At 40.4% G+C, this 24,072-nt stretch overlaps 1 protein-coding gene across 7 annotated transcripts; it reads left to right on the top strand.

Annotated features, from left to right (window-relative positions):
• Positions 1-41: 41 nt before the first annotated feature.
• Positions 42-22,588, top strand: Hspb11 (heat shock protein family B (small) member 11). Of its 7 annotated transcripts, none has more exons than XM_048351372.1 (7): positions 42-189; positions 9,465-9,525; positions 11,090-11,200; positions 14,747-14,853; positions 16,754-16,822; positions 18,801-18,844; positions 21,562-22,588. In XM_048351372.1, exons 3-7 carry the CDS (start codon positions 11,103-11,105, stop codon positions 21,673-21,675), a joined length of 432 nt encoding a protein of 143 aa, XP_048207329.1. In that variant the 5' UTR covers positions 42-189; positions 9,465-9,525; positions 11,090-11,102; the 3' UTR covers positions 21,676-22,588. The 7 variants fall into 7 exon arrangements, with proteins under 7 accessions (XP_048207329.1, XP_048207331.1, XP_048207332.1 ...); XM_048351374.1 differs by having other exon boundaries at positions 9,456-9,525; XM_048351375.1 differs by lacking the exon at positions 9,465-9,525 and adding an exon at positions 1,119-1,176.
• The last annotated feature ends 1,484 nt before the right edge of the window (positions 22,589-24,072 follow it).

Below are 24,072 nucleotides of genomic sequence, written 5' to 3'. Positions count from 1 at the left end.
GTCGCGCAGCGGGTCGAGGGCGGGGGCGGGGGCGAGGGGAGCGGGGCCTTAGAACCTGGAGATCGCTGTGCGCGCGCCCGGGAATTCCACGACCCTTCCCTCCCCCCCACCCCGCCCAGCGAGGGGGCGGGGCCCGGCGCACGGCTGGGGGTGGCGTGGATCCCGAGCCGACGGTCCCCACGCCCCGAGGTACCCAGGCGAGCGGGCCAGTGGGCGGAGTGGGCCGGCGCGCGGGGGCGGGGGTGGAGTGGGAGGGTTGCGGGTGGGAAGGGGGAGTGAGAGGAGGGCTTGAGGGCTGAGGCGCGGTGCGGGGTGGGGGAACCGCCGGCCTCGCACCGGAGCCTCCGGGTGAGGGCCGCCGCGAAAGGGCGTGCGCAGCGCCCTCTCGTCGGTCCCGGAGACACTGGGGCTTCCCCACCAGCCTCTGAGCCCCCCTCGACCCGGGTAAACAATAGCACAGCGAAGTGAACGCGCCTGCCCGCACGCCACGTCGTCTTAGCCCGGAGAGTTACAAATTACGTTGAATGTTGACGCGGGTGCCTTCAGCCCCCTTTAAATCACTGCGGGGTAGGCGGAGGCTGCCCTGCAGAGCAGCGTGGGACTTGGGAGATGAGCTTCTGCTGGAGCGAGGAGAGGGTGGGGCGGGCGGGCACCCCGGCTCTCCGTCTACCGCCCGGGCTGGGAGAGGCCGAGCCTTTTCTACTTTACACCCAAGTCCTGGGTGGATGTGGGAGGATCGGGATCGCGCGCGTCTGTAGTGCTGCAATTTTAAGAGCGCCAGAGCCAAGGGGGAAGGAGGGGGTTTGGTTCTGAATGAGAGGAAGGGCAACCCAGGGTTTGAACCTGGGCGATTTCCAGAAAGGCACGTGAACTGGAGATGAAACCAGTGGCCCCCAGTTAATAAAAACATCGACGTCCAAGTCAGACATTGTATTAAAAAAAAAAAAAAAGGTGGCATCCTAGAGCACATTGCTTTAGGTAAACTGAGGTTCCCAGGGAATATCTATTTAGAGCAAAGAACCTTAGGAAGGACTTTGGAGGGAAACTGTTGTCTGCGGAGTTGTTCAGTGGGTTTCCTTAGAATTCGTTTGTCTCTTTCTCATTAATTTCGACAAAAGAACTCTGAAGAAAATCCAGCCTCTGCCCTTTCTTCCTCAAGTAATTCTATCCAGCAGGGAAGGAAAGATAACTGGTGGCTGTAGAAGGTATGAAATGTGTAATGAATAAAGCACTTGTTTCCTTCTCTCCGACATCTTCGATAACTTTAAAACGAGGTAAAATGGGCTTTTCAAGTCTTTAAACCTTGCCACTCAGGAGGCTGAGACCTGGAGGATCATGGTTTGTGGCCAGCTGAGTCAGAAAAATCTAAGAGACTCCATTTATAATAAACCAGTAAAATACTAGACTAGAGGTGTGATTCAGGTGGTAGTGCCAGCCCTGAGCAAGAACACTAGACTCCCAGTTCAAACCCTGGTTTGAAAAAAAAAAGGTAATAAAAGAACTATATATTTAAAGGGTACCCTATGCTACTATGCTGTTCATGTACCACACATAAATACAACATACATTTCCCTAAAATGTAACTCATATATATATATATGTTAATTTAATTCTCTTTGTACACTTCTGTCCAGGAGAGAAATAGAATCTTACTTTATAATAGTTATCTGTCTTGAGACAATCCAGATAGCAATAGCAAAAGTAGAATTTGAAGCCAGCCTGGGCATACAAATCCAAGAGATTTTTATCTCCAATTAACCAGCAAAAAGTTGATGTGGCTCAAGTGGTAGAGTCATAGCCTTGAAAAGGGCTGGAAGCCCTGAGTTGAAGCCTCAGTATTTCCATCTGAATTTTTTTTGTGATGCATCTTCTCTATATGGTGGTATATGTAGCACCTCCTCCAGTTACGACAGTTAAGACTATACAGATACTATCAAATGTACTCTTGGGAACAAATTAGCCCCCAGACTGATTGTAAAGCCCATTGTCTTTAACCTATGTTTTTATTTTTAGTTATTTTTCTCTCTCTTTCTGAAAAGCTAGAGTCTTGTTATATTGCCCAGGCTCTACAGAGCTTCTGAGCCTGAGAGGATCCTCCTGACTCAGCCTCCCAGGTAGTTAGGATAACAGGTACATTCGCTCCCCTCACCCCTTTAACCTGGCTTTTAACCTGAAGTATCTATTCCCAATCTACCTTTCTAAGAATTTGATTAAGCCTGAAACAATCTCCAGTACAGAAATTCTTTCTTTGGCTTTCTCTGTTGGAACTTTTAGGGGAGGAAAAGATTAAAACCTTTACTTTGCTTCTAGTTCTTCTCTGATGTTTTCACAGTCTAAAATGTGTATTTGTTGAGTCTAGTTAACTCTCTTGGAGTTGTAGAAAGGAAAATTCTAATCCTTTTTCCATTTGTAAGTACAACTGATATTAAATTAGAAGTTTTCTCCTACCATTTTTTTTCTTGAAAAGATTCAAACCTTTTTCAGTTTTTTCCACATGAGCCCCCCCCACCCCACCCCCTTGAACATGAGGCCTCAGGCACACTAAGCAGGTGTTCAGCCACTGAGCTATATCTCTAGCTCCCATGATGAAACTTTGCAGTCTCCTTGGAACAATATCAAACTGACAGTGTCCTACTGAAAACATACTAGAACACAGTATTCTAAATGTGGATCACACTCTGTGCTTTTCTGTTTAGTTCTGTGTGTAAATGGAATGTTGTGGAGATGACCCCATCCTCTGCGCCGGCTGGTCCCCCTCCCTTTTCTTCTGGTCTTGGCCATTCATGAAGGCAGGATCAGTGAGGACTGTCAATTAAAAAAAAAAAAAGATACAACAAAAAAAAAATGTGGATCACACAGTGTTAGCACACCGTGTGTTGTATTAGATGAACATTCATCCTTTTTCAGTTTGAAGACAACCAATTCTCAGTCATACGTTGTATTCATTTTTGAATTACAAATACATTGCCTGATCCTTAGTTCAAAGGGCCTTAGTGTTAAAAAAAAAAATTGGGGGTGGGGTGGTGCTGGGATGTGGCTTACTGGTAGACTGCTAGCCTAGCATGAAGCCCTGGGTTCAATTCCTCAGTACCACATAAACAGAAAAAGCCAGAAGTTGCACTGTGGCTCAAGTGGTAGAGTGCTAGCCTTGAACAAAAGAAGCTCAGGGACAGTGCAAATTGAGAGGACCTTGTAATTCCTTAACTGCGTGTGTGTGTGCGCGCGCGTGCATACGCACATGCAAAGCTAGGCATGCACTGTACAACTCTACACCCTGAGCCCAACTCTTAATATAATCTAAGATAAAATCCTTTACTTTTATAGTTTTTTTTTTTTTTGGCCAGTCCTGGGCCTTGGACTCAGGGCCTGAGCACTGTCCCTGGCTTCTTCCCGCTCAAGGCTAGCACTCTGCCACTTGAGCCACAGCGCCGCTTCTGGCCGTTTTCTGTATATGTGGTGCTGGGGAATCGAACCTAGGGCCTCGTGTATCCGAGGCAGGCACTCTTGCCACTAGGCTATATCCCCAGCCCCAAAATCCTTTACTTTTAAGGGCTAGTATAGTACATATGCACTGTTGCCTTACCTTGACATCATCAGCAACCAAACCAGTAAATTTAGATAAATATTAAAGGTCAGCAGGTTTTGGGGTTATTTTTGGATTGGTGTAGCACCAAAACAGCCAGCCCTAGACAATGAATAAACAAATTAGCATGGTTATGTTTTAATAAAACTTTATTTATGGTCATACAGAAGCAGATGGCAGGTTAAATTTGACTTGCAGGCAATAGATAACAGCTGATATAGGCCAATCCATGCATGATACCGTTTTTGTAGCCAGTATGGACTTTTATTATTATCTTTATATCTTATTCATTGCAACCCATCTTTTTAGCTTGCTCGTTTCTTTTCCTCCTGGGACTTCAGTTACATGTATCTCAAACTAGTTTTATATTATTTCACCATAGCTGATGCTTTGCTCACTTTTTCCCCCTTCTGTTAAGAATCTAACCTAGGGCCTCTCAGGTATAAGTATAAGTACTCTACCACTGAAATGCACCCCAACCCTTGACCTATTTTTTCTTAAGTTCACTGATCCTTTATCATGCTAGGTCTTATATCTGGTGTTAAGCCCAACTAGTGATTTTTTTTTCAAATTTTAGGTACTATATGTTTTAGTTCTAGGATTTCCATTGTGTTCTTTTCGAGCTTTCATTTCTTTACTATAAAATGCCCTTTTTGGTCACCCATTTGGTCCATCTTTCCTGTAAATTCTCTAACAGATTCATGGTACTTGTCTTTATACATCTGCTAGTATAGGTTAGCACCTGAGCAATTCCAATACCTGGATTGTCTATAGATCTGCTTCTATGACTTAGTTGTATATTGTATTTAAAAAAGCAGTAGAATAGCCGAAAGTGTGGCTCAAGCCACATTAGGCTCAAGTAGAGAGCCTTTCTACCAAGTTTGAGGCCCTGAGTTCAAACACCTAGACATCCATGCAAAAAGAAAAGAGACTAGAATAGATCATTTTTTACCCCTGCGGAGAACATATCCTTTCCTTTATCTGCTGCCTAGGATGAGAGGCAAATCAGTTCCTAACTAGGAATTATGCTAAGGTTATCCATGTTGTAGTTTTAAATAGTTTTTTTCTTATTTCAGACAACTAAAAAGATCAATTCTTTCATCTGGCTTGGATGTCTTATGTACCCAAGACAAACCTTTTTTCTTTTTTGCTAGTCTTGTGGCTTGAACTTGAGGCCTGCATGCTGTCCCTGAGCCTCTTTGTGCCCAAGGCTAGCATTCTACCACTTGAACCACCATGCCACTTCCACCTTTTTCTTAGTAGTTTATTGGAGATAAAAGTCTCATGGACTTCGCTGCCTGAGCTGGCTTCAAACTGGGATCCTCAGATCTCAGCTTCCTGATTAGCTTGATTAGCTAGGATTACAGGTTTGAGCCACCAGCACCTGACTTTCTTTTAAAAATCAAAGAAATAAGGGCTGGGAATATGACCTAGTGGTAAAGTGCTTGCCTTGTATACGTGAAGCCCTGGGTTCGATTCCTCAGCACCACATATATAGAAAAAGCTGAAAGTGGCACTGTGGCTCAAGTGGTAGAGTGCTAGCCTTGAGAAAAAAAAAAAAGCCAGGGACAGTGCTCAGGCCCTGAGTTCAAGCCCCAGGACTGGCAAAAAAAAAAATCAAAGAAATATTACATTGCCTGAGAACTGGGTTGAAGCTGTACAAAGCTGTATTCAAACTCAGCTACAGATACCATTAATAAATTTCACAAACATGATGAGAGGGAAAAGAAGCCAGATGCACATAATTATCAACTGTGATTCTATGTATATAAGATTGGGGCAAAATAAATCTACAGTGTTAGAAATAAGGGCTATGGTTACATGTAGGAAGGGAGAATATTTGTGAAGGGGATAAGAAAGGCTACCTAAATGTACCTAGATGTGTTTACTTGGTGAAAATGTATTGAGCTTTTTTGTATCCTTTTCTATTTGCATGTTATTATACAGTAACAGATCAAGCTTAGGAAACAAAAACCAACCCATAAACCTGGCATTATTGTGTGCACCTATAATGCCAGAATTAGAAGGCTGTAGTGGGAGAATTACAAGTTTGGGGCCACCCTGTTTATAACCCATAAACAAAGTTAAAAAGAACAATGAAACCACATACAGAGATAAAATAGTTTCAACACAAATAGCAAATGATTTTTGTTTAGAATATTTTCTTTCTAAAGTTCCACATAAATCAAAAAGAAAAGGAATCAGGTATGGGCAATTAGTTTGTCTATAATTCTAGCTACTGAGGAGGTTAAGGTCTAAGAACTATTGCTCAAAGCCAGCTCAGGCAGACAAATCTGTGATACCCCTATTCGAAATAACTAGCAAAAATCCTGAAGTGGGGGCATGGCTCAAGTGATAGAGAACCATATATCCATCACAGAAATCTGGTTGAAAGCAAGAGGCACTGAGTTCAAGTCTCAGTAAGGGCAAAAAAATAAAAACTAAAAGCTCAAAAGTAATGTAAAGGCAGCTCGAGTTAAAAAAAAAATAGGCAAAGGATAGAAAAAGAAAATAGCCTGGCCCCAGTGGCTCACACCTGTAATCCTAGCTACTCAGGAATCTGAGGTTTGAGGATTTCAGTTGGAAGTCAGCCTGGGCAAGAAAATCTGTGACTCTTCAATTAACCACCAAAAAACAAAGTGGAGCTGTGGTTCAAGTGGTAGAGTGATAGCCTTGAGCTAAAAAGCTCAGGCCGGGGAGTTCAAGAAGGAAGGAAGGAAAAATAACAATAGGAGAAAGAAGAAAAGAAAGAGAAGAGAAAGGAAGAAGGAAGGAAGGAGATAGAGAAAGAAAAAATAACAATAGAAGCCTAAATGGTCTACGATAGGAGAGTCAGCTCAGTTAACCTTAATCCATGTGTCCTGCACTAAGAAGTCAAGACACAAAAGTGATGAAAATGATAAGCAAATTTACTAGTAAGGAAATAAAAGTGGAGAAAGGAGATCACACAGCATAGGTATACCATGGGAAGATGGCACTTAATGTTCATTTATCTTCAGAGTACAGACATTAGATGAAGAATTAGAGGCAGGAGACAGAGGTATGCATAGTTTAAGAGTCTATGTTACAGGTGTGCCTGGTGATAGTTCTCCCAAGATTCTGGAGAAATGTTATCACTTGAGGGCAGCAATCTGGTGACCGTGAGATGATTTCTCCTATTCTAGGGTGCAGCCTGATTATTATAGGTAATTGTCTCATTTGGGAGTGACCTATCCTGCAAGACTGTGCTGTTCCTTAGGAGTAATTTTAGTCTTGGTCATAAAGATGTTATGGGTCAGTTCTGTCTTTCCTGGAACGCAAAGTAATTGCAAAGCAACTATAGAAGGAATGGCTTAGGACAATGACAAACAGAAAATAGAAGTAAAGATATCAGACTTTTCCTTTGCCTTTAGTTCATTGATAACAGCAAAAACAGTTTAGGTTCCTGTTACAAATACACTTTCAATAGACTGAGAATGGGTTGTCTCTAGGGTGAAAACATTAGCCTTTGGGGTTTGAGTGCTAATTGAGATTGCCCAGAGAAAGTCCTATCTTTAGGTCAGTTTACAGGGTTGAGGTTACCTGTGAATTGAGAAATTTAATTACAATATTTTCTCTGAGACATTTTGATTTCATCATCATTTTAAGTTCCTCATCACTCTTCACTAGTTGCTACTCATCCATACCAAATTGGTGAGAATATGAGGAAGCAAGAAGTCTCATACACTGTGGATAGTAATGCAATTCATTATAATTTAGGAGAGAAAATTCACCACTTAATGACAAGGGTATACAGTCCAACTTTCTGCAGTTTTGCTTCAAATATGCAAATATACTTTTTTTTTTGGTGGTACTAGGGACTGACTTAGTTCATGAATGTAGCTCTACTACTTGAGCCACACACTTTCCAGCCTGAGATTCTTTTATTTTGTTTTTGTTTGTTTGCCAGTCCTGGGGCTTGAACTCAAGGTCTGTCTCTGAGCTTCTTTTGCTCAAGGCTAGCACTCTGCCACTTGAGCCACAGTGCCATTCCGGCTTTTTCTGTTTATGTGGTACTGAGGAATCGAACCCAGGGCTTCAGGCACGCTAGGCAAGCACTTTAGGATGGAGGCTGGGCTATTCATATATTCTTAAGTACAGTGGAAATTTAATGGAGCTACCATTTCAGAGCCAAAAGAAATTTGGGACAAACTTCACAACGCTGGAAAAGAAAACTATTCGAGGAAAGAAATGTGATTCAGACACTGATAATGACTAGAGCTCAGTTACAAATCATCTGTTTATTTCTGTTTACATGTAAATACATTTTTGTAAATTCCATTAATTTCAATATACTGATTATCACATACTAATATTCTGGGGGGGAAAAAACTGTGTGCACATGTCCATGAAGATGTCTACCACAAACATGTTTATGAGAGCAAAGAATTGGAAACAGACCTAAATATCCATCTCTAAGGAAATGGAGAAATGCCACATAGAAGTTAAAATGAATAAATAGATATATCAACATGATAATCTCTTAAAAACACGGTAGTACATGAAAAAAGTATCAGGAGGATGTATACACTGTGGAATGACCTGAATCCCTTCTCCCAACCTTCTACTAGACATTGAATTTAGGGCCTCATGCATGCTATACATGCTACAAGCAAGCACCTGTTTTTTTGCATCTATTAACTATTTATTTATTTGAGACAGGGCCTCCCTAATTTGCACAAGCTAGCCTCAAATTTATGATCTTCCTGCCTCCTTTTTCTGAGTAGCTGGAATTCTAGGCATGTGCCATCATGTCCAGTCTAAGTTCTAGAAGAATAGTACATATGAGCTGGGAACATGGCCTAATGGCAAGGGTGCTTGCCTCGCATACATGAAGCACTGGGTTCGATTCCCCAGCACTACATATATAGAAAACGGCCAGAAGTGGTGCTGTGGCTCAAGTGGCAGAGTGCTAGCCTTGAGCAAAGAAGCCAGAGACAGTGCTCAGGCCCTGAGTCCAAGCCCAGGACTGGCAAAAAAAAAAAAAAAATGAGTAGTACATATTGTTTATGGATAAAAATACTCAGAACATTCATCATCTTCAAAAAACTTGAGTGGGCTGGGGATATGGCCTAGTGGCAAGAGTGCTTGCCTCGTATACATGAGGCCCTGGGTTCGATTCCCCAGCACCACATATACAGAAAATGGCCAGAAGTGGCACTGTGGCTCAAGTGGCAGAGTGCTAGCCTTGAGCAAGAAGAAGCCAGCGACAGTGCTCAGGCCCTGAGTCCAAGCCCCAGAACTGGCCAAAAAAAAAAAAAAAAAAAAACAAAACCAACTTGAATCTGAGCCCGAAAGGTATGAGGTTAATGTAGAGCTACTTATTTCTCCCTTACATAAAATGCTTGAAGTTAAAAATATCAGAATGTTAACATTATTAGGTCTAGACAATGGGGCCATAATTGTTGGATATGTGTAATATTCTCTATACTTTTTTTGTTTATATTTGACATAGTTTCATTAAACTGGGATCAATGTGAAGGGTATCCTGTGCCACTGGAAGCCTTCCTCTTTTTCCTTTTTTTTTTTTCTCTTTTTCTAAGTACTCTGTTTTTTTCTTTTCTTTTTGTCAGTCCCGGAGCTTGAACACTGTCCATGAGCTTCTCTTGCTCAAGGCTAGCTAGCACTCTACCATTTGAGCGCTGTGGCACCATCTCTGGCCTTTTCTGTTTATGTGGTACAGAGGACTTGAGCCCAGGGCTAGTCAAGCACTCTACCACTAAGCCACATTGCCAGCCCAACACTCTGTTTTTGTAATAAAGCTTTCTGATTACTTAGTATCGTCACCATCAGATCAAGTAAGTGAGTGTAGATGAGAACTAAGTTTTCTTTTCTCCTCTGTTTTATCCTGTAGGCCCCATAGTCAAGCTCAACAATATTTTTTCAGAATCATTTTTATTGACATATTCACATACAACAGAAAGGTAAGTCACTAGCCTAAGTGATTGATGATTTAGAAATTTAAAACTAAGTAAAAGGTCTCTTGTTTGACATTTCTGCTGGAAAAATAATGATGATAGTCAGGTATGATAGTTCACAGGTAGTCCCAGCCACTGGAAAGAATGAAGCAGGAAGATCATTTGAGCCCAGTAATTCTTTTTTCTTTTTTCTTTTTTTGCCAGTCCTGGGCCTTGGACTCAGGGCCTGAGCACTGTCCCTGGCTTCTTTTTGCTCAAGGCTAGCACTCTGCCACTTGAGCCACAGTGCCACTTCTGGCCATTTTCTGTATATGTGGTGCTGGGGAATTGAACCGAGGGCTTCATGTATACGAGGGAAGCGCTCTTGCCACTAGGCCATATCCCCAGCCGAGCCTATTAATTCTTGAGACTACCCTAGGCAACAAAGGAAGACCTTGCCCTATCTCCATAAAAATAAAAGTCTCATAAGAGTTTTTTTAAAAAGGGAAATTAGGGGGCTGGGGATATAGCCTAGTGGCAAGAGTGCCTGCCTCGGATCCACGAGGCCCTAGGTTCGATTCCCCAGCACCACATATACAGAAAACGGCCAGAAGCGGCGCTGTGGCTCAAGTGGCAGAGTGCTAGCCTTGAGCGGGAAGAAGCCAGGGACGGTGCTCAGGCCCTGAGTCCAAGGCCCAGGACTGGCCAAAAAAAAAAATAAATAAATAAAAAAAAAAAGGGAAATTAGGTAGGCTGGGAATATGGCCTAGTGGCAAGAGTGCTTGCCTCGTATACATGAAGCCCTGGGTTCAATTCTCCAGCACCACATATATAGAAAATGGCCAGAAGTGGCACTGTAGCTCACGTGGCAGAGTGCTAGCCTTGAGAAAAAAGCTCCCTGAGTCCAAGCCCCAGGACTGGCAAAAAATAAATAAAAGGGAAATTATATTTTTTGACACTTTAATTGGATAAACAGGAACAAAATATGTTTAGCTTACAGATTACTTTTAATTTCAAAAAAATGTAACTATAAAGCCAGGTGCCAGTGGCTCAACGCCTATAATACTAGCTACTCAAGAGATCTGAGGATTGCAGTTCAAAGCCAGCCCAGACACGAAAGTCAGTAAGACTCTTACCTCCAATTAACCACCAGAAAACCAGAACCAGAGCTATGAACTTTGAGCCATAGCTCAAAACAAAAAGGCTCAGGGACAGCACTGAGGCCCTGAGTTCACATGACCAATAAAAAACAAAGCAAACAAACAAAAAACCCTATAAGTTAAAAAAATTTTACCCACTAATTTTTAACTTTTCACCTGATTATGATGTCCTTTAATTTTAAATGTTGAAAAATGGTATCAGTTCAGGTATCCAAATAATTGTGTTGTGTAGCGGAGAAGTGCAAATAGTTACATTTCACAGATTATCCCTGGGAGATATCAGAAGTTTATTTATCTAAGAAAAACAAGTTAGAGTCCCTCCCACTTGTTGAATAGTTTAGTTGTTAAACCTATTACTAGGCAACAGGTTTTTCTTTTCTCTTAAAGTTTAGAGAAATCTGAAGTTGGCTTTTGTTAATTTTTATTGGCAGGCTAAACACAAAAATGAGAAAAGTTGATCTCTGCTTGAGCTCTGAAGGGTCTGAAGTGATTTTAGCTACATCCAGTGATGACAAGCACCCACCTGAAAACATAATTGATGGGTAAGAGTTACTACATTGTTGTACTTTAAGTCAGTGAACTGCTAGGCTACTGAGACTGTGTGGCTTTTCCACAGGTGGTAGTAAGCTTAGTTTAGTAAGTGTTTGATGAACTTGATAACTTGATATTATCTACTTTTGATGTCCTTTCCAAAATGAATTCAGTTGTGAATATTTAAGTTTTAGATCCTTTTCTCTGTAACTTCTGAGCTGATCTCTTTGATGATTAGGTTTAAAGTTTTCATTATTTTGTTACTACTACTTAGCACTATTTCTACAGCGCTGGGCTTCTATGCACATGAATGACAACTACTCTACTACTGAGCTACATCTTTCCAGCCAATACGAGTTTTTGGTTTTTTCTTAAATATAATTTTATTTTTATTTTTAAGGTATTGTACAGAGGGGTTACCATTTCATAAGTCAGATAGTGAGTACAATTCTTTTTGGACAATGTCACCCCTTCCTTCACTTTCCCCTAGCTGCCCCCTCTAGTCCCTGCCCACAAGTTGCATAGTTTATTTTCCACATAGTATATACTGTATACTATGACTGCATTTGTTCATTCTTCCTCTATTTTTTGTTTGTTTCTTGGGTTTTGTAGAGAGTTTTTGTTGCTTTATTGATTTTGTTTTTAAATGGACATTGCCTCATTCGTAAGGAAATGGAAGGACTTGGAAAAAATTATACTAAGTGAAGTGAGCCAGACCCAAAGAAACATGGACTCTATGGTCTCCCTCAGGGAATAATTAGCACAGGTTTAGACTAGTCACAGCAGAGGATCACCAGAGCCCAGTAGCTATGGCCTTATGAACACATAAGATGATGCTAAGTGAAATGAACTCCATGTTATGGAAACGAGTGTTGTATCACTGTTGTAATTACTTTCAACATGCCATGTGAGATGGTAGCTTTTTTGTTGTTGATCCTCTTGTTTCCCCTTCCTATGGTTGTCCCCATGCTATCATTGTATCTCATCTGAGTACCCTGGATACTGTATACACTGGTATTAGAACTAGGGAAGGGAAAGAGAATATCAAAATCAAGAGATAAAGGGTAAAAAGACAAATGACTCCAAAAGCAATACTTACAAAACCATTTGGTGTAAATCAACTGAACAACTCATGGAGGGAGAGGGAAAGATGGAGGGGGAGGGGGTAAATGAGGGAGGAGGTAACAAATTGTACAAGAAATGTACCCACTGCCTTATGCATGAAACTGTAACCCCTCTGTACACCACTTTGACAATAAGTAAGTAAGTATTAAAATAAATAAATAAATGGTTTCAGTAATGAAGCCAGGTCCTTGCACATGATAGGCAAGCAGTATAATGCTGAGCTCCTTTCCCTACCCTTATAGCATAGCCCAGGCTAGTCTTGAACTCAGAATATTGGGTCCTCAACTTCTCAAGTGCTAGGATTAGAGACATAGGCCACCACAGCTGGCTTTCCAATATTTTTTTCCCCCAGACCTTTTCGCTATTAGTATTTTGTAGATAGGGTCTCGGGTATTTTGTCTGGCCAACCTCAGACCAGAATCATCCTACCTTTGCCTCCTGCATAGTTTCAATTTATAAGCTTGTGCTGCCTCAGGGCCTCCTGATTTTTGCCCAGACTGACTTCAAATCACGATTCTCCAATTTCTGTTTCCAGAGTACTTGTGATTGCAGACCTATGCCACTACACCTGGCCTTACAATAGTGGGTTTAAAAAAAACATAGTTTGTTGTTGTTTTTAATAGGAGTTTAATGAGTCAAAAACCCAAACAACAGCTTCATTTTATGGAAGTGTAAATTTTAACATATGGCTTAGTTTTATTCCAGATTTTTCTTGAAAATAGGGATATAAACAATGTAACTTCCTATCTGCCTATCTCATTGCTGGTCTAAGCAACTTGTTTGCTAAACTGAATGTTTCATTTTCCAATATCCTCCTCCATTGTTTACTTCCTGGATTTCTTACCTCCTTACAATTTCTATTTTTCACTGGCCTTAAACTTATTCTTTTTAGAGATAAATATTATTCTCAGACTTTTAATTCCAAGAAAAAGTGGATAGTGCAAGAGCTTTCTCTCTTTCTCTCTCTCTCTCTCTCTCTTTAACAGTATTGGCCTATTTTCTTCTTCTGTTCAGTTCTCTTTCTTGATATTCATGTAAATGACCAGAGCTTGAATCATAGAATCACATAATTTTAGAGCTAAAAGAACTTACAAGTTCATCTTGTCTAAACCCTTTATTTGCAACTTGTGGTAAAAGAAGTCTAAATATGTTAAATACTATTTAATTATTGAAGGCAGAGCCAGTTGTAAGGTAGAGATCTTGTAATTTTTAGGTTCTATTGTGAAGCCTATGGACCAGGACCAAATCCTAACAACTTTATTTTTTCTTCCAAGGTTAGTTGCTAAAGCTGGGAATGTAACTTCGTGGTAGAATGCTTGCCTAGCATGTATGAAGCCCTAGGTTCAATTCCTCAGTACCACATAAACAGAAAAGGCTGGAAGTGGTGCTATGGCTGAAGAGGTAGAGTGCTAGCCTTGAGCACAGAGAGGCTCTGGGACAGAGCCCAGACCCTAGGCCCTCCTATTAATCACAGAAAAAGCCAGAATTGGCACTTTGGCTTAAGCAGTAGAGGGCTAACCTTGAGCTAAAAGGACCTCAGGGACAGTGTCTAAGCCCAGAGTTTGCATCCCAGTACTGGCAAAAAGAAACAACAAGATGAAAACTACTCTATAATAACATATATATATATATATATATATAGTATGTGTGTATACATACTATATTGCATACTAAATATACTGTATGTCTCATATCTATGTGTACACACAAATTTATGTACACATATTCTCTCTGTATATATATGACTTACAATTGACTGCATTTAAAATTTTTTTCTTATATCCTTATTTTCCAAAACATCATTCACATAGTATATGGGTCAACTATTATAATAGTTAATAGGGACAGAAAGATAAGAAAGAGCTCTGAGTGCCCAGCATCTTGCAAGGAGCTATAAGAACTCAGGGATCAGTGTATGGGTGGATACTGAGTGTGATTGTAGTGCAAAGGAGAGAGGAAGTGGTTCTGATTCCTGGTAGAGAGAAGGGACTAAACGGTGAGTAAACTTTTATAAGGGTCAAGAGAATGTCATTAGCTAGGGTAGAGAAGCGTAAGACTGCATGATGTGTTTGCAGAATTTTCAGTGGTCCCCTGTGACTCCAGTGATGGGAATCAGTATACTTTAATGATGAAGCCAGAATACAGCCCTCAGTGCCTTACTGAGGAGCATGGATTTATAGGCAGTAAGGGACCACTGAAGGCTTTTAGAGATGAGTGACATCGATTAAGTTCCTGTGTTTTAGAAGAGACTATCTGGTAGTGGTTGTAAAAAAAAATAGTACTAATTATATTAAAGTTGGAAAGAAATTAGCAGGACTGACAGAAAGGGATTGCAAATATGAATAATCATTTTCTAATACCCATTTGAATTTTATGACCAAACTTTTATATTTACCTGTTCCTTTTTTCTTTTTCATTATTATTAATGATAGGAATCCAGAAACATTTTGGACCACCACAGGAATGTTTCCCCAGGAGTTCATTATTTGTTTTCACAAACATGTAAAGATTGAAAGGCTTGTAATTCAATCTTACTTAGGTAAGCAAACCATACACTGATTTTTACTATTCTTTAATGAACCCATAGGCACAGGACACATATGTAAACTTTTGGCACAACATTAGGTTTTCTTTATAGCTTGGAATCCAGTTTTATTGCTGGAATGGGAGGGTGGGACTTACGAGTTAACTGCCTTCAGCACCATTAGCCTCTCTGAAACTCAAAGTTGAAACCCTTCCAAGACATGTAATAATTTCCATGCAATTTACTACATGAAAGTGTTTGGCAAAATACCTCATTATGAGTATAAGAAACTGACTTGCCAGAACACTAGGTTCCTGACATCTTTATGCTAGATTCATTTAGTCTGGCATTCTCTCAAATTATTGCTGAAAATCTGATAATAGTGATTAATCAACTTGCATAGCTTTGATTCTTCTTCTTATGACATTTTCCTGGAGATTAGTAGTAGAATCTCCCACTGGAATATCATTCCAATCCTGTCTGTGTTTATTTATTGTTTTTTTGCTTGCTTTTCTTAGATAGAGGCTTGCTAGGCAATTCAGGCTGGACTTGAACTTACCATCCTCTTGCCTCTGCCTTCCTGAATGCTGAGATTACAGGCATGTACAACCATGCCTGACTCCCCTGTCTGTTTATTTTAGGATAGTATATCAAATTATGGCAGGTAACAGTATATTTCCAATGGTAACAGTAACGGGCTTTATTGATGGTTCTTCTTACAAAATTATGGTCCAAGCTATGGGAGCAAACAAGGGGTGATGAGGTTTGCTATAGCCAGAAGTCATCATTGCCCTGAGAAAAGGAAAGGAAATAGTGTTATTGGAGCCAGTACAAAAAAGGCTGCTCTGCTGGAGCTGTGGTGATGAAGGAGTGACCAATGTGAAAGACATGGCATGGAAGCAGAGGAGTGGAGGCAAATAGCCTATTCTCACCTCTGCCTCCAGCTCCTCCTGGGTCTCCCACTGGCCTGTGGGTAAGTAAACCCAGGAGATGTGCTCACCAAGAATCTGCTCCTTGGGCACAGAGACTGGCAGAGAAGAGGAAGAATGGATCTGAAGAAATAGGCCTGGCAGGAAAAGTGAAGAAGAAACTAGTGTAAAAGGAAGATGACTGCAGTCACAGAGGCTCGGGAGTCAGTGTGAATTCCAGTTCTGGTACTTCCTTTCCTTGCCTCTTTGGACACCCTTCCTGGTTTCTGTAAGCCTGTGTCCTCAGCAGTAGAGTAAATATAGTTAAAAGTGAATGAATAACTATGCCTGATTCATAGCAGGTTCTCCATAAAGGTTTATGACCAAGACCACCAATAGCATAATTACCAGAATGTGGAACATTTTGGATAACAAAATTATAAAAAACACACTCCTGGGCCAGATATGGTATCACATGCCTATAATCTCAGCTACTTGGAAGGTGGAGATCAAGAGGATTGCAGTTCGGGTCAACTGCGCAAAAAGTTAGACCCATCTCAGAAAATGAATGTGGTGGAATGCATCTGTAATCCCAGCTATGCTGATGTGGGACTCAGGCAAAAACAAGAGTATAACCAGAAAGTAACTAAAGCAAAAGGTCTGGGGCATGACTCAGTTTTGGCTAACAAATATGATGCCCTGAGTTCAAATCCTAGTAACACACACACACACACATACACACACCAAAAAACATTGCTAGCTTTGTGTTTTATGATCTCAAACATTGGTAAGATTGTAATTATTATACAACTGCATTTTATCTCAAAGATTTGTGTAGAAACAGGGTAGGTACTTCCTGGACATGAATTCCCTGTCCTAGTCCTCTGTGTAGTCCCACTAATGAGTGGCAGACTCAGGTAGAGGGAAGAAACTTAGGGAGGCCTAGGGAAGCCAAAAGAGAATCAGCCAATTAACACTTCATTTGTTTTGCTTATTGACAATGTCAGTGCAGACCCTGAGGATTGAAAAGACCACATCTAAAGAGCCAACTGGTTTTGAGCTGTGGATAGAGAAAGGTATGTGCTTGCTTCAGAGCCTTGTTCTGAGCACAGGCAAGTGGTGAGTTGTTCTCTGCTTGTGTTACTCATCTAGCTGCATGTTGGTGAATTAAGGGTGACTAATGATTCTTGTGACACTGTTAGGGCCTTGAAAACCCAGGCTGGCTGACAGACTTCTCCACTCACTGCTAATGGAATAATTAACATATTACATCATTTTTCTGAATTTTAGAATCCTTATCAAGAAAATTGAATTGATACCTGCATTTAAGGCTTTTATGATCTAGTGGGTGGCATATGACAAATAACAGATATTCATTTCTTATCTTCTTTCCTTCCTGATTAATGGTATTTTTGTGGGGGGGGGGGCAGTCCTGGGGCTTGAACTCAGGGCCTGAGCACTGTCCCTGGCTTCTTTTTGCTCAAAGCTAGCATTCTGCCACTTCTGGCCATTTTCTATATATGTGGTGCTAAGGAATCAAACCCAGGGCTTCATGTATACGAGGCAAACACTCTTGCCACTAGGCCATATTCCCAGCCCTTAATGGTACTATTTAAATAACATCCACAGGATCAGTAGCCTCTAGTTAAACATAAAAATACTGCCTATCCTTTCTTTCCGAAATCATGAAGTTAGTAGTAAAAGAGTAAAAAAGAGGCATAAGCCTAATTTTGTTTAAAAAAATTAAACAAAAAAGAGAAAACGAGCAAATGTGTGATCCATATATATTTTGATAGAGGGAAAGCAGCAACTTTTATAACTAAATGGATTAGGCTATAACGTAATTGCCAAGGAAAATATCAACAAGACATAAACCAGTTTTCCAGAAAGGTCTAGAACTTGAATGCAACAGATACATGAGCCAGAACATATGAGTGATTACATAATCATCTCTATCCAGAGTGGTTGGATTCTAGGTACTTTCTCATATCCCACCAAGCTATGTGGACTCTCCTTTTACCTACAGACTTCCTCCACTATCTCACTGACTAGGAGCAGTGAATGAAGGCTCAGGACTCAATGAAATCAGGCATAGTAGAAAGAATGAAGGAACACAGAGCATTTCAATGGAGGCTTCCACTGAATAGTGGGAACTCCAGCCTTCTTCCTATGCTTTGCTGTTAATGACAGCCATCAAGAGTATAAGCCCAGGTGGGTGACTTATCCTTACCTTATCCTTACCTGATCCTCTATGGATACTGATAAAGCTAGTTCACGCCTAGTCACTCTTGATGTCTACCAGTCAGCAAGCCTGGCTCATAAACACATTTCCAAATCATTTTATTATTCATGAGGAATAAGACAACCAGAGAGCACCAAATAGCTGATAAATGTAATCAAACCTTATCTCTCTAATTTCCAATGTATAAGAAATATAGAGGAGGGGGCTGGGAATATGGTTTAGCAGTAGAGTGCTTGCCTTGCATGCATGCAGTCCTGGGTTCAATTCCTCAGCACCACATAAAAAGAAAAAAGCTAGAAGTGGTGCTGTGGCTTAAGTGGTAGAGTGCTAGCCTTGAGCGAAAAGGAGCCAGGGGTAGTGCTCAGGCCAGGAGTCCAAGCCTCAGGACTAGCAAAAACAACAACAACAACAAAAGAAATACAGAGGATAGAGGATATAATTAAATGAATTGTGAAGAGGTAAGATGACAATAGCATATACTATTTTACAGAACAACCAACTCAATATATTCAGTTTAAAAAGAAAAAATATATATGGCTGGTTGTGGATGATTCACACCTGTAATCTCAGCTTTAGGAGGAAGGTTGAAAATTTTAAATTCAAGGCCAGCTTGAGCCACATAGTAAGTTTCAGAATCATTCTGGATTATGTTGCAAAACTCAGTCTCAAAGAAGAAAAGGAAGAAGACCAAGAGGAGGAGTGGTGAGAGTGGGACTGAGAGAAAGTAGTTCCAATATTAAAATAGACAATTATTTTTTGTGCTGGTTTCTGGAACTTGAACTCAATTTATGTCTGTTAAATTTGTATTTTAGATTTAATGCACACAGAAGGACAGCTTCAGAATGAACAAGTTGTGGTAAGTAATTTTCTTTGTAGAGCCAAATATTTTCTTTGGCAAGCACAATGTATTTAGATTTTAAACTTACCCTCCAGAATAAACAAACAGTATTGGAGGCTTTGTACCAAATCAACCATTAGGTAGGTTATTGTCAATAATATTATTAGCTAATGTGGAGAGTGTGCCTCCAAGGGTAAAACAGAATTCATTTATTTGTTTTATGTTTTATGTTGCTTATTCATTTGTTTGGAAGTACTTTTTTGCCTTGCTTTGCTTTCTTTTATTCAGTAGGCCTTTCAGGCTAGGAATTGAAAAAAAGGTTGAGATGTCAAAACTGGGTGCTAATTTAAGCATGAAAGGACAAGGGAGATTCATATAAGGGGAACTAGAGCATGGGATCAGCAACAACTAAGCTAAAGGGAGCTGAAGTGGAAAGAGAACCAGCGTTTTTCCACTACATTCCATTGGGCTTTGCATGTCAAGTGGAATGAATGGCCTTTGATGAGGAAGCTGCTGCTTCATCAGGAGTTCCTCTGTCCCAGTTTGTCACACCCTGGTTTTACACAGACACAGGAAAGGAAACTGATTGAATATGTATTTTTTTAAGGTGGCAGTGTTTGTTTAACTAAGGTCTCTTTAAATGAGAGTTGATATACTTATCTATTAAGTTTGCTTCTACATGTCTTTCTAGGGATTGCTATGAAATCAGTGTTTTGAAAAATTTTATACAAGTTTTGTTTTTTATTGTCAGTCCTGGGGCCTTGGACTCAGGGCCTGAGTACTGTCCTTGGCTTCTTTTTGCTCAACCACTTGAGCCACAGCGCCACCTCTGGCTGTTTTCTATATGTGTGGTTCTGGGGAATTGAACCCAGGGCATCATGTATAAAAGGCAAACACTCTTGCCACTAGGCCATATTCCCAGCCCTTATACAAGTTTTGAATTGTATGAGTTCTCTTTCTCTCACTGAATTCACTTAATGACTGTGACACTAGTGGTCCCCAGGAAAAATGATGAATTCTGCTGAATTTTACCTTTCTTCTTTTTTCCATCTTTACCTATGGCTTGTGATTAGTAAACTTTTGGATTTTGTTTCAGAACTCATTGAAGACTGGGGGGATGTTAATATTTCTATAAGTAGTATGGGGGAATCAGCAGCACCTGGAAATCACACATAATTTCATGACTTGGTCACAACTCATTTCCTTGTAATTGTTGACCATATACATCACATAGATATAATTAGAATGTATAGACAATTTTGTGTTTTCTTTTTACATTTAATACTATATTGTAAACTTTTTAATTATAGTTAAGGATAACATTTTCCCATTTGCATTTGTATAAGCTAATTTCCTTTTGCTTTCCTGTCAATGTAAGTAATTGATGAAAGACATTTTTTGCATATTCTTGCTACCTGGATTTTACCCTTTTGATTGTTTTCAAAGATTAAATATCATTGAATGGCCAGGCACCAGTGACTCATGCCTGTAATCCTAGCTACTCAGGAGGCTGATATCGGATGATCACAATTCATAGCCAGCTCCTAGCATGAAAGTCTATGAGACTTTTATCTGCAGTTAACCACCACCAGAGAAGCCAAAGTGCTGCTATGGCTCAAAGTGGTAGAGTACTAGCCTTTAGTGCAAAAGCTCAGAGACAGTGCCACGGTCCTGAGTTCAAGCCTTGGAACCAGAGAAAGAAAAAAAAATCATAGAATGAGCTTATTGAAACAAGGATATAAAGACTTCACATAGCTTTCTACATATATTGCCAGATTGCTTTCTAGAGAAATTATTTAAAAAAAAAGTATTGCCTTGTACAGGGAAGTGGATCAAAGCATAATTAACTAGGGAAAACCTCTTATGAGAATTTTTTTTTAGAATTGCCTAAGTATTTTTAAATTGCCATGCATTAGTTATACAAGGGGGAGTTCTTTATGACATTTCTACACACGTATACAATGTATATAGAACAACCTCTATCCCTTTCCTTCCCCTTACTCCCCTTTTTGAGAAGTTCTTTAAGTCGACACTTAAAAACTCAGAAGCCTTCTTGGTACATTGTGTATTGTATATATGTCTACCTGACCTAGGGAAGGGAAAGAAAAACAGGGTGTAAGATATCACAAGAAATGTACACACTTCCCTACTATGTAACTGTACCCTTTTTGCACAACACCTTGTCAAAAAATTTGTGTTTAATTAATAAATAAATTTAAAAAAAAAAACACTCAGAAGCCAGGCACTGGTGGCTCATGCCACCTGTAATCCTAGCCACTCAGAAGACTGAGACCTGAGGACCAAGGTTCAAAGCCAGTCTGAACAGAAAAGTACATGAGACTCTTATCTCCAATAAAACTATCTAGGAAAAGCAGGAAACAGAACAGTGGCTTGAGTGGTAAAGCGCTAGCCTTGTGCAAAAGAAGCTCGGGGATAGTGCCTAGACCCTGACTTCAAGCCCCAGAACCTACCAAAAAGAAAAAAAAGCACCAGAAATACACAGTTGTGATTTGTATGCCTCTTGCTCTTTTTCATAAGACCAAGACATATCCTGAGACTGGACACCAGAACAACTGTTCTATGTGGCTGGCTCATCTTCTGATAATATTTTATCTTATATACTGATATATATTTAGAATAATAGTCTTCATCAAACCTTTCTTCTACTAGCTTCTTATTAACAGTTAACTATAAGCATCGAAAACATCTCTATTGATTTTTTTTTCCCCCTACAGGCCCGCGATGGCTATGCCACTCACTTGAGGTTCATTATTGTATCAGCCTTCGATCATTTTGCATCTGTGCATAACATTTCTGCAGAGGGAATAGTAGTCTCAACCCTTTCTTAGAAACTATAATGAAATGTTCTTACATGATTCTTAACAATATATTTATTTCAACATGAAATCTTCATCAAAATATGTTATTAAAAGGATTTGTGTCAAAATCTTTTTGCTTTTATTCATATTTACTTCAACATTTTGGGCAAAAACATTGTGATTTCATCAGTCAGCAGCACTGGCCACCATGGAGGATATAAGAAACTCTGACTTCGGTATACACAGTAATCAAGGCTGTGACAATACATGAAAATTTAACTGATAATGCATTGTGTCCCCACACTATCTAATGCATTGTGTCCCCACACTAATAGAGTGCTCATCATATCTCAGTGTATTTTGTAATAAAAGTAACACAGACTTCATGACTTAAACCAAAGAAATGTATCTTTATATAGTTCTGGAGGCTAGGAATTCAATATCAAAAGTGTTGCTAGGGTTGGTTGCTACTAGGGGCTCTGAGGAAAAATCTGTTCCAGGCCTTGTTTCTTAGCTTCTGGTACTTCAGCCTTTCTTTGGCTTACAGTGTTATAGCTCCAGTCCAATCACATGACACCCTCCCTGTGTGTCTTTACATCTGTCTCCCCTGCATGTATCTGTCTTCATGTGTCTTGTCTTACGACAGGAACAAACACCTACATGTGCTCACCCAATTGTAGTTTTAACTTAAGATGTTTTCAGAGATTTTAAAAGATAGCTATTTTCTTTTCTATCTCACTCTCCTATCTGTTCTCATACCACCCACCACCATTCTCCAAGTGAGGGAATTGAAGAATGTCTTTACAACTCCAGTCAAGGTCACTATATTCCTTATCTGGTAGGCTACAGGAGTGAAAGAACATTTGGGACAGGATGGAATACAACTCTGGAGACTAATGCCAGCACATCAAGTATTAAGGGAGCCCAAGGCCACCATCCAGCCTGAAATCAAGCTCGTGTCCCTGGGATTTTCTGGGTTTTTTGGTTTTTGTTTTTTTGCCAGGCCTGAGCACTGTCCCTGGCTTCTTTTTGCTCAAGGCTAGCACTCTGCCACTTGAGCCACAACACCACTTCTGGCCATTTTCTATATATGTGGTGCTGGGGAATTGAACCCAGGGCTTCATGTATACAAGGCAAGCACTCTTGCCACTAGGCCATATTCCCAGGCCCCTGGGATTTTCTGTAAAACTATCCTACTTACCTCTCTCTAGGACAGTGCTTCTTTCTGTGATAGCAGCTTGAAGTCTTCATTTTGCCTGGCAGAATTAAGAAACCTTTATTTCCTTTTCTCCAAGGCCCTGATCTTATTATTTGTGAATTGGCATTGAGTTCAGGGTGCCAGATTTCTTACAACACTCTTCTTAGGATGATAGAGGGCCCACCTACTCTATGTGACCTTTAACATTGGCAGTGACTGTTTCAAAGTTAAGGTCATAGTCATGGTCCCAAGTTTCAGCACCTCAACATATATTTTTGAAGGACATTCTTTAGCCACCATACAATATGTTTGTGATGGTTTATATTTGTACATACTGGAACAAAGGTAGTGATAAATTGTTGCACCTAAATGTTGAATACATGGGGGCTCATTTTATTAGTCAATTTTTATGTGCTTAAAGTCCTTCAAGATAAAAAAAAATACATATAGTGCCACATGGCCAGGTGCCAGGGGCTCACACATGTAATCCTAGCTACTCAGGAGGCTGAGATCTGAGTATCTGGGCAGAAAAGCCCCCATTAGACTCTTATCTCCAATTAACCACTCAAAAAACCAGAAGTGGAACTGTTGCTCAAAGTGTAGAGCACTATCCTCAAGCAAAAGAGCTTAGGGACAGCACTGAGGTCCTGAGTTAAAGCCCCATGACTGACAAAATTGTGTCACAGAGAACATCCTTTTTCATTTGCATGCCCTTCAGATAGCTTTCTTAGATGAGCTTCCTAGAAGAAAACTAATCAAAGTTAAAAATAAGCTTATACCAGGCACTGGTAACTCAAGCCTAGCTACTCGGGAGGCTGAGATCACAGTTTGAAGCCAGTCCAGGCAGAAAGTCCATGAGATGTTTCTATTCAATTAACCACTAAAAACTGGAAGTGGAGCAGTGGCACAAGTGGTAGAGCAGTAGCCTTGAGCAAAAAGAAGGTCAGGGACAGAGCCCAGGCCCCTGAGTTCAACCCCAGGTCTGGCACACACAACACACAAAAATGGTTTATGCCAGGCACTGGTGGCTCATTCCTGTAATCTTAGCCACTCAGGAGGCTGCACCCTGAGATCAAGGTTTGAAGCTAACCCAGGCAGAAAAGTCCTTGAGACTCTTATCTCCAATTAATTAGCAAGAAGCTAGAAGTGGAGCTGTAGCTCAAGTGGTAGAGCACCAGCTTTGAGCAGGAAGGGACAGTGTCCAGACCATAAGTTCAAGCAAGCCCCAA

Source organism: Perognathus longimembris, chromosome 7 (genome assembly GCF_023159225.1).
Source record: "Perognathus longimembris pacificus isolate PPM17 chromosome 7, ASM2315922v1, whole genome shotgun sequence".
Classification (NCBI taxonomy): Eukaryota; Metazoa; Chordata; class Mammalia; order Rodentia; family Heteromyidae; genus Perognathus; species Perognathus longimembris.
This window is presented reverse-complemented; position numbering and strand designations above follow the sequence as displayed.